This window comes from Gossypium hirsutum, chromosome A03 (assembly GCF_007990345.1).
Source record: "Gossypium hirsutum isolate 1008001.06 chromosome A03, Gossypium_hirsutum_v2.1, whole genome shotgun sequence".
Lineage (NCBI taxonomy): Eukaryota > Viridiplantae > Streptophyta > Magnoliopsida > Malvales > Malvaceae > Gossypium > Gossypium hirsutum.
Genome location: NC_053426.1, coordinates 24,027,072 through 24,038,587, shown reverse-complemented (window position 1 = coordinate 24,038,587; position 11,516 = coordinate 24,027,072). Strand labels below are relative to the sequence as shown.

Below are 11,516 nucleotides of genomic sequence, written 5' to 3'. Positions count from 1 at the left end.
ATGCATGTTATGCAAAGTTTTTTATGATATTGTTAAGTGTAGAAAGGGGGAGGAGCTTGCTTCCCAAAACAGAAATTGTGGCTAAAGTACGAAACCAATAAAAAGAACACCCTAATAATTTAAAAATTCATTTGAGCCTGTATCACATAAAATCAAATTTGATATAAAACTCAACAAGGCTACAAATAAACATCCGAAATTATAAAATATCATTTTCAAATACAGGTTGATAATTTCAACTGATGGCAACTAATAGATGCCCTAACACCCTAGCAATTACATATTACACCAAGACAAGAGATGGCTCATAGTAGGCAGCTAATCTGGCTAATTCCTTGCTACGACAATGTCCAACCTAAGAGCCTGAGAATAAGAAGAAAGAAACTAAGTAAGGTTCTAAGAACTTAGTGAGTTCTAAGGAAGCAAAGTCCCACAGTAGGGACTAACAGACATTAAGAGATTAAGACTTATACTAACAAAATGATACGCCAAATCTGATGGATACAACTCTTTTTGTTCCGAAGCATCCGTTGGCAGATACTTCCACAAACAGACTCAGCCCCATGACGGACACTATCCACTATTCGAGAACTGCGTATACCGAACACAAGGCACCACAATGCTATTGGTTTGGCGTCTTGGAGGACTGCCCTTTTATGACTGTCTAATGTATTGTTTACATTTTTCATGCCACGTTCACACTTGTTTTACACAATGTTCACCTTTTGATCCACATACTCTTTTCCTTGTGCTAGCTTCTGAACTAATTCTGAAGATTCATTTTTCACCTCCATACCTCCTTCATCCCTCATTGTATTTCGAACACGTGAGCTTTCCCCTGCAAGGTTGGGTATTTACCAATCATGATTTACACTAAATTTACCAACCTACGCTGTTTTTGGAGATAGAAAGGAAAATGTGTCCTACAAGGCACGTTTTCACTACCACATCAGTTAAAACGCTCATTGTAGGATGCGTTTTCCTTTTAACTATAACTATTCCAACGATAACTTTTTCAATGGCTAAAAGAATTCCAACAACCATAGTTTTTCTATACAAACCCCTCCAAACTTCATTCTTTTCAATCAAATACTCAATACTTAATCCTCAATCATAAATTCTCAATCCTCAATTTTCAATTTCCAATTTCCAATTTTCAATCCTTAATTATTTTTTAATTCTTTTTTTTAATTTTATTCTCTTTAATTTTATTTTATTCTTTATAATTTATAAATTGCAAATCAACTTATTCGTTTGGATGACAAACATATCTTTGATGTTCAATTACAAATGGTAAAAAAATATTATTAAATTATTTAATTTTAAATAGTTAATTATTATGTTGTTTAGATTATTAATTTTTTATGTTTATATGCTCATCTTGAATATCGGATTTTAGAAATATACATAAACAATTTAAGCCGAAGTTGGTGACATATCTAGATTACATGGATTGGTTCAAGCATAACGGCAAGTCATATCTATTATCGACTTCAAAAAAGAGTATTCAATGTCACTATAGAAGACCAAGACGAAGGTCCATCAATCCTAGGTCGAGAGAACATGTCGTGGGGGATCAACATCTTCTCCATCTGTTATAGAGGACTCGATTGTCATGCAACCTCCTAGTCAGTATGGTTCATTTATTTTTTGTTCTTACCTAGTTTATTTGACACAAGCATCACATCACGCGCAATCATTCCTTACATCAACACCTTCAGCTCTAGTTTATTTTACACAAACACCACAACACGCACAATCATTCCATGCATCAACATATTCAGCACCAGTTTATTTTACACAAGCACCACAACATGCGCAATCATTCCCTACATCAACAAAATCTCTAGGGGAATATTTCGCACGACCTCCACCCATCATACCATATTACACGCCGATGCCTCCAGCAACACCGACGCATCTGGTATCGTCGACAGTTCCCACCTTTTATTTAGAAGTGGCCCATGCAACACCATATAAACATTCATAGGTAGTGTCGTAAACACCCCTAGCGTCGTTGTTCTACTGAGGTGGGTTATCCTTATAATCGCCGACTTCAACATAGGGGATGCACGATGGGCAACTAGGAAACGGTCGTAGCCAGCCACGAAGAAATGAGATGATCGTGGCAATCAACCCTAATGTGCACGTGAAGATAAAGACGAAGTCGATGAGGAGTCGCCAACCCAAATAGTACGACGGAACCCTACGCGTTCTCGACACCCACCCAATTGTGGCACACATTTGGGCACCGATGATTATGTTATTTGTAATTTTTTGAAATTGTAAACTTTGTTTTACATCCTAAATTATACACTTATTTACAATATATGAAACAAATTTATTAATTTGGTTTGCTTTGTACCATATCATATTGTGAGTTTAAAATTTACAATTATTTTTGTTACTTTTTCATTTAAGTTTTTCTCCGTCCATTTATTAAGTACAATACTTTGAGAAAGCAAAGAATTTCTCAGATTTTCAAACATTATACATGCTCTCAAGTTTGTAAACTTCATCAACGCAGGTCATGCAATCTATACCCAAGCCAACTTGATTGCTTCTAAGCCCTTGCAACCCGGGATTTCTGAGATAAAAAAATTCCCTTTTTACCCCACCCCATTCCCTATATAAATGCACGCTATCATCCCTATTCACCCATATATCAGTCTTCTTTAATTTCTTTTTTCTTTTTCTTGTGTGTTAAAATTTTTGGGTTTAAAGATTTTATTTCTCTCTCGCTTTGAGGGAGACATAGTCATAGGTAAGCTGTGTTTGGATTCAAGGTGATTTCATGGAGCTCGGTAACATATAAAGTTCACCTACTGTGTGAGTATGGAGCCATCACCTAAGAAATCGGGATCACTTTGTGACTCAAGGTCTAAGTTGATGGTGATTATATCGTCTTGGGTTGAAGTGTAAATAACGCTTCAAGTTTACAAAGGTTATGTTGTCAAAGGATGGAGTATAATTGGGGCCCTAGTTGATGGTGGTTATGCAGGCACAACATGCAGTTTTACCTTGTCGGAGGAGCGTGCTTTATAAAACTCATAAGGAAGTGCAAAGAAGATAAACGCAGGGGCCTTCCAGTATAATCAAGTAATTCATGTTGTTCATCTCCACCAAAGGTAGTGATCCTGTTAGTAAAACCTGTTACACCCCAATTATGTCATAGGTTATAATAACGGGGTCATTGCCTTTGGTAGACATGTATAAAACAAAATATTTGATTATACTAAAACATCACTGTGTTTTTCTTCCTCATACTTCTGTTTGGGTTTTATAAAACATCCTCCCCTGACTAGGAAAATTTGGTTGTCGTGCTCGCATAACCACTGCCAACTAGGGGCCGATTTATGCTTCATCCTTTGACAGCATAACTTTTGTAAACTTGAAGCCCTAGTTACACTTCAACCCTAGATCGTATAATTACCGCCAACTGGAATCTTTAGTTGCAACGCGATCTGACTTCCCTGGAGATGGCTCCATACTCACATGGCAGATGAAATTTGTAAGTCACCCAGCTCCACGACATCACCGTAAACTCAAACATCCCTTAAAACTATAATCATGTCTATCTCAAACATAAACAAAAATAAATCTACAAACTTTTAATTTTCAACCAATAAATCTACAAACTTTTAATTTTCAACCGTAAGAAGAAAAAAGAAAAAACAAAATTTAACAAAGTGAAAAAGCATGGCAGTGAAAATATGCCCTATAAGATGCGTTTTTCATTCTCTCTCCAAAGCATAAATCGATGAATTTAAAAAAAAAACATTTTAATTTCTAAAAAAAAGGTTTTCAACATATTTAACTAATTCTGCCTACAAATTTCTATGGTTATTATCCTAAAATAGATTTCCAAGTTATTGATCTAACTGTGTAAATTCCAAGGTTTTCATTACCATTATCTTAGTTAATACTTTTCTTTGTTTGTTTGGTTTAGTTTTAATTATAGTTAGAATTTATCTTATTAATCTAAGATTAGATAAAAGTGAATTGTTGATAGAAATTAGTTCTCATGAGAATAATATCATATTACTTGAGAGTCGTGTACATTTTTGTTTACAAATTCAATTATTGAGTATATTTAGGAGCTAATTTTAATATTGTAAAACTAAATCTCATCATTAAAAAGGTACATTCGACACAAGGTGAAGACAGAACAAATTTTTAAGGGTAAAATAAAATTTTAATTTTTTATAGTTTAATTTTTATTATTTTTAAAGGGTTAAATCAAATTTTTATAGGATAAAGTACAATTTTATCTTTATTAATTTAAAAATTTTAAAAAAAAATTAAAAGAATAAAAATTTTACATTTTAAGCTCCCATAAATCTGCCCTCGTTCGACATTTAATTTCTTTTTATTAATTAATAATTAAAAATTACAGAATAAATTTGAACTTTATTAATCATAGTAGATTAAACTTTTTTTATAATATTTTAATTATGTTAATTTAAATTAATTGCATAAAAAGTTCAAAAATTATATATCGCGAATGAAATAAATCACAATATCGTTATAAATATATAAAAATTAATACACATTAAGAGTGTATAGAATATGGATATATTGAATTAAGAATTGAACATATACAAATATATTCCTTTTGTACCTAAAAATGAGATTATTGGATAAATTCGAAAGTGAATTTGAATTAAGAAGAACAAAAACAGAAACTTGAAAAGAATAAATTTGAATTGAGACAACCTAAATACAACTAACCCAAAATGTCCAAAAATTTACAAAGAAAAAAAGACTAGCTGCAAAATCTGCCTACAATATAATCTGAGAGAGATACTAAGAATGGAAAACCAAATATTTATTTATATAATATATATATATATAAAACTATCTCATGTTACAACATTGAGGCCTTGTCTGCTTTTGCAACTTGTCCCACATGCACATCATTTGTCTGGGTGACTGGTAATGAGCTGTATAATAACCTTCTATGCATCCGAATTGGCAAAACTTCAAACTATGTATATAATCCACCGCCTTTGAGCTGTTGAATTTCTCCACCCACATCCCCATACTCACATCTTCCATCTTGAACAACTGCCCATTTTTCATTTTTTAATTTTTTATTATTATTTCAATATATATACACATATATCATTATAAACATCCCAGCAGCACCGTGATCTTGTAAAACAAAAATGAGAGACGATACTGTTAACTTACACTTAAATTGTGTTTCTCAAATTCAGAGACGATGAAGTGTGCTATGTCAGATGACATTATATATCCTGGTCCATTTGCATATGGCGGATAAACTTCCTCTGCCCACTCCTGTATACATGAATAAAGGGTTTAGACTGTATTTCTCGAGTATGTGTCCTTCGAATATGTGTCGAATGTAGGTACTTAAAGAAAATGAATGCATACCTCATATGTTACTGCCCATTTACCAGCACGTAGGGGCCGGTGGTAGTAGTTGATGTTGCCAATATAGAAGCTTCGATCCGGATGTACTTTCTTTGCTTCGTTAATTACTGCATCTACTCTCACAAATGTGTCATCGTCACACTTCATTATATACTTGGCGGCTGCTACACGACCCTGTTTCAAACAAACTCTTTAAACAATCTTCAAGAAGATGTTCAAATATTGATTTCTTTGAACTTGGAAATGTTTTTACTCACCCCATATTCACAGATGGCAACAGTTTTTAACACGACAAGGTCGTAGTTGTCCATATATGGCACAATGACGACATCTCCGAAAAATTCTGCTTCCCTCTTCAGTTCTACATTCACTTCCTTTCTTGCATGCTGTACGAATATAAGGAGTTGCTGGTTAAAAACAGAACTTGAGGTGTGAAACTATTGAACTTGTAAGTGTAGAATAAGTCTCGACTTACCATTGCCACAAAGAAACGAGCAACTACATGTGAAGATTTAACAAGTTTATGCTGCATCCAAGACTTCCTTACAGCCATTCGCTCAGCAAAATGATTGCCTGCAGAAAGTACACCAATAAACAAATCCACAGGTTGCTCAGAAAGTGGTGGAGCCTTCCATCTATTGGACATCTCAAGATGCCTTTGAGGAGCAAAACTAGGATGTGACGTAGGCAAAGATGCCGCAAAAATAGAGTGGACATCAACATCTCCATTCAACATTAGTCCGGTGGCATCCTCAAGGGTATACCCCTGTCAACAAGATCAAATCATATCAAGAACGAATCAAGATGCAACATGATAATAATACTAAGTCAACGTCATACAACTTACAGTCCGATAAGGAAAAGAAGTAATATGCCTCCCATCAACACTAACATGGTATCCCTCCAAACCAGCACTAAGTGTCAGGACAAAAAGCTTCCCCTCAGTGAATGGGAAGGGCCAGTCAACAGTCACCTTTTTTGTTCGACCTATTAACCTTTTCAACCACCATGTTGCATTAGACTCCACAGAACGGTCATTATCATCTCGTATCCACTTCTCACACTTGACCTGACCATCAACTGCAGAGTAGACAATTTTGTGGGCATAAGAATCAGTGATGAAATTAATGAAGCCCATTGCAGACAATTCAAAACAGCAATATTGTAATTTTGCCGACGGTGAAGCAAGGACTGCAAGGAAAGAAGAAATAATTGGGAAACCTATGGGAGTTTACCAAAGGAGAGAACTTTCTTACTTATTTTATCTCTTTGTCTAGGCAAAAGAGAGCTCTAGAACAACATGATTAAACCGCAAAGCAAATCAGATAGGTTTTTTTAAAGTTTTTGGGGGCAACCTATCTCTCCTATTTGCTTCCAAGCTACATATATCAGTAGCCAATGTTTTGACGAAATACAAGAAAAATTGCAATCCATCATATTTAAAAAGGAGATTTTGTAGAAGCAAATGCCACAGAACTCAAAATGCTAACCATAAAATCACGAGTCACAAGAGACGGCAAATCTCAAATATCACCAGCAAGCACGCCATGGTTCATCTCTTAAACAAGGAAGAAAAGCAAAAGAACAAAAACAAAATGGCAGGAAATAGCCTTTGCAGATCCGCATAGCAACTTTATGTTACTCCAGTTCTTTATTTTCTTTGAAGTATCTATATCTAATACCTGTGTCTGACATGTATTCGGACATAGCTGGGGCTTACAGTCCTTCAAATATATGAAATAACTTAAAAGAAATCAAACATACCATACCATACACACACACACATGCTAATGAATAAATTCACTAAGAAAAATAAAATTTGCATTCGGAAACACCCTAAATCTAGCGTCTAGAATTAACATACGAACATATTAGACAGGCCTTAATCCCAAACCAAAATATTTCACCGATCAAGAAGATGCTAAGAAGAAATCAATTACAAAACACAAATATTTCTTAATTTAGAGAAGGTAAAAGTCTAACTAAAAACTACCAACAGATTAAGATTTAAAGGTTCTAACGCAAATCCAACAAAACAACCTTTTGGTCACCAAATATAATTCACCTCTGATTAGCATGTGCATCAACATAGCCTTCAATAAAAAAAAAATAGAAAAGCCAAACTCACCAGTCTCATCGTCAGCCTTGGATTTCCACCCTTCACAACGCATGGCAGTTCCCCACTGCATCCTATAACAAGTGTTCTGCTCGATCACCGGCTTCCTACTCCAATCCCCTTTCAACCTGGGATTAAAATGAAGAATCCGCGGTGGGTCCTCCCCATCCACCGTCTTCAACCCCTGCAATTCCATCATAAACTGCGAAACCATAACAGAATCTTCCCCGGATTTTAGCAACGCAATCCTCGGATTTGTCTCCGCATGGGCTGCTCTCGGTTTCCCCACCACCGTTATGTGAGACCCCAAAGTAAGCCCGCAGGGAAGCACCATGACCTTGCCGTGGGCCAAAAACTCCGATTCCGATAAAGAAACCGAAGGCCTACATAGTTCGGATTCATTCTTGGGTTTTTTGGGTTTATTTATAGAGCCAATTTTGACTTCCCCTGATTCGAGTTCTTCCCACAGCTTTCTCCCAACTTCCCAAGCAACTTTTGCTGACTTATGGAGCTCCAACGACCCGTCTTTCGCAGTCGGGTCAAAGGATTCGGCATCAAAAGACAAACGAGAGAGGATCGTAGACTGGAGTTTTAGTTGCTTCTGATGGTGAAACTGAGTTGGGGTGGGCGCGTTCTTGGAAACCCAATTCAAGGGACGACTCGGTGCCTCTTTGTATTGAAATTCAACCTCGCTAGCGAGTCTAGGAACCCGAGTTAATGGTTCCTGAGACAAAGTATTTAACCTAGTCCGGAACACAAATGGGATCTCGACGGTAACCAAAACTAAGTACAGAAAACCAAGGATGAACAGAATCTGAACCGATCGTTGCTTTGCTAAGGAAATGAACATATCGAATCTGTCTAATCTATCTAGCTTCGATAACTTCGATTTCTTCATTTCCTTATCCCCTCCCACAACCCAAAAAGGACAACCGATGAAATCAAGAGACAGAGACGGAAAATGGAAGAGAAAATTTATAGTAGTCTTCAAAGAGGGTGAAAGAGTTTGGGGTTATAAATGTGGGAAAGGAAACGCGTAAAAGGAGGTACTTAGAAGCTATGGTATAGATTCTATCACAACAAAAATATAAAAACAAAGTAAATTTGATAAACCGCTGTTAATTAATTTAATTTAAATTGATTTATGAAATGGGATTCTTCGTTGGAAAGGCCGCCATGTTTCAGCTTTTAATCTCCGGCACTCAATATTAGGTGTCCATCATCTGTTTAACTCTCCCGCCCACGTGTTCACTTTTCTTTTCATTTATACAAATATTAAGAGGCCGGAATCCGTCCCAGTATGGGTTCAGCCAAAGAAATTCCATTTTTGAATACCTTAAATTAATTCCTTTAGTATGTCAACAAATTAAGTAAAAGGTAAAACATATTGTATTTTTATTTTAGAATCAAATTTGATATATTATTAGTGGAGTTTTTTTAACTTTATAAGTAATGTTAGAGATTGATAAATATCTTATAGTAAAATATTAAAAAAATAAATATTTAAAGAACACATACAATTTTTTAAAATTATTTGTAAAATAAATATATATATTAAAAATTACTAAATACTAACCCTTTTACTTTTTATATAAAATTAGAAGCTTAAAATTTTAAAACACTTTCATTATAAATAAAATTTTAAAAATATATGGCACAATAATAAATTTAATCCTCAATATTTGTATTTTTTATCATTTTGGCTTTTTTTAAAGTTAAATTTAACCATTGACTTTTTTAAAAAAAGTTAAATTTTTTTAATAGAGGTGTTGACTAAAATATTAACTTTTAATAATACAGACATGACAATCCATGTGGCAGTCCATATATATTTCATATTGACATTCCATTATTTGTTTTATATGTCATATAAATAAATAATTTAAAATTTTATAAAAATATCCAATATGTATAAATATAAAGTTCATACAAATTTAAAAAACATATTTGGGCAAACTACATTAGTAGTCACCTAACTATGTTTTTTTTCTCTTTTCTAGTCCCCTAACTATTGATATTTTTTTTTTGTCACACAACTATTCCATTGTTTTTTTTGGTCAACCAACTATCTTGGATTTTTTGGCATTTCTATTTTTACATTAACCCATTAGTGACAAAAACAAAAACAAACTTGAATAGTTAGGTGGCATTTTTGTAACTTTTCATAGTTGGGTGATTAAAAAAGAAATTTACTAATAGTTGGATAATCATTTTGTAACATTTGATAATTGAATGACAAGGAAAAAAAACCATAATTAGGTTACTACTAATATAATTTGCCTTTTAAAAAAAATTAAACAGATTTTTAATCGATTCAACATGCTTTTGATCAATGTATATCTTTCAGGCAGAATAGATATGGTTCTCGATTTGATCAGTAAGATTGGCTCAACCTTTTCGGGTTTTTTTAACGTATCATGCTATCTATATATACTTATATATAAAAGGAAAGTCCTTTGGCCGTTTCTATCTTTCGTGTCACACTTAAAAAAAACTTTCTAATGGGAATCTTGCGAACTAATTGATAAATAGTTAGAATTCAAGTTTAGTCTTATTACTTTAGAACAAAGAGTTTTCTTTTAGTAGAAAATATTATGATTAAGGGTATTAATAGTACTAACTGACTTGGGATTAAGGAAAGCGGTAGTGGGAAGATTATATATGGGAGGATTCTTTCATCCTGGTATTCATTTTTCTTTCTTCCATCTTATTCTCTGGTTTTATCTGTAAGAAAGAAAAGTTAATAAGCGATCTGCGTGGATGGAGAAAATAATGTATCAGCTTAAGTGATTGAGGATTTAGTAAACTGATAATATTTAAGATTTTAGTTTAATTCATTGAGCTTGTATTGAGATGTTTATGATTGCAGCTAATCTTTAAATTCTCTCTGCATGCAAATGAATTATGGCTTTCTTACATCTGAATGTCTTTGTTTTGATCTTGATATGATTATTATGATTAGCTAAACAAGAAGGAGGATGTAACCTCCAAAACTCATCCTAGACGTTAGACCCAAATTCGGGAGATTACATCGGCCACCAAAATGGCCTAGTTGTTGGGAAAAAACCCAATTTGAAAATGGTTTTCTTGCACAATAAAAAATTAAAATTTTGAAAATCAACCTAATTTGTGATATTTATAGTAATAAACCTTAACTGAATTCGTACCTGTGTTTTTGGATAAATAGATTATTGATTTTTTTGGCTTTCAACAAACGATCTGTGCTATTCGCATACCATGAATTGCTCTGAGTATGGGCACAAACCAATTGAATCAAAATATAGAAATAGAAAAAGTTTTTTTTTTGGTGAAAACGAAAATTCTCTCTTCTTTAATAGAAACCGATAAAATTGTTATTCTGAAAAATATGCTTATAAGTTGAGAATAAATTCTCTCTATTTTCGGCAAAATAAAAATCCTTTAAAAATTTGTTAATAGCTCTACCAATGTCATCTATTTATAGAAAAAGAAGGTAGAACCCTTGTACAATTATAGAGGTTTATTTTAAATAGAAAAAACAACATCCTACTTAGAGTAGGAGAGGGGTGAACGACTCACCCTTGTATTTCTACTAGGGTTGTTGCCCCATTCATGTTATATGAAGGGCTTTGGGCCTCTCTCACATTAGGTCCAATTACAAGTGTTTATTGGGCCTTTTTGACCCAATACTCTGTAATGTGATCCAACCCGATTCAATTGTTCTATTTCTTAAAATAAACTTTAATATTTATATATTAAATAATTTTATCATCCACAGTAAAAATTTGATGATTTTACCCTTGGTAAAATTTCAAGAAAATTCGTTCAATATGTCAGAACTCAACATGTTCACTATGACTAAATGGTTTATTTTCATTTTCGAGCTTCAAAACAGTCCAAAAACATAACTCTTTCTTCCATCATTTTTTGAGTAATTATGTATAGGATTACAAATTTCCATTTTCATTTCCATTTCCATTTTTGGAAACCTACATTTATTTCCAAATTATTTCATTTCTCTATT

At 33.6% G+C, this 11,516-nt stretch overlaps 1 protein-coding gene across 1 annotated transcript; it reads right to left on the bottom strand.

The window, feature by feature from the left end:
• Positions 1 to 4,686: 4,686 nt before the first annotated feature.
• Positions 4,687 to 8,751, bottom strand: LOC107887280 (hydroxyproline O-galactosyltransferase GALT6). The gene is made up of 7 exons (XM_016811471.2): positions 7,526 to 8,751; positions 6,245 to 6,477; positions 5,873 to 6,163; positions 5,655 to 5,783; positions 5,398 to 5,571; positions 5,194 to 5,301; positions 4,687 to 5,067 (listed from the first exon to the last, which is right to left on the bottom strand). The coding sequence occupies exons 1-7, from the start codon at positions 8,409 to 8,411 to the stop codon at positions 4,858 to 4,860; spliced, it is 2,031 nt and encodes a 676-aa protein (XP_016666960.2). The 5' UTR covers positions 8,412 to 8,751; the 3' UTR covers positions 4,687 to 4,857.
• Positions 8,752 to 11,516: the final 2,765 nt, after the last annotated feature.

Bases quoted from the DNA above. Each gene is read 5' to 3' on its own strand.
- LOC107887280 (XM_016811471.2), bottom strand. From the start codon at position 8,411: ATGAAGAAATCGAAGTTATCGAAGCTAGATAGATTAGACAGATTCGAT. The intron at 6,164-6,244 runs GTAAGTTGTATG...TCTTGTTGACAG, and splicing joins CTTCTTTTCCTTATCGGACT to GGGTATACCCTTGAGGATGC. The intron at 5,572-5,654 runs GTGAGTAAAAAC...TGTTTGAAACAG, and splicing joins TTGCCATCTGTGAATATGGG to GGTCGTGTAGCAGCCGCCAA.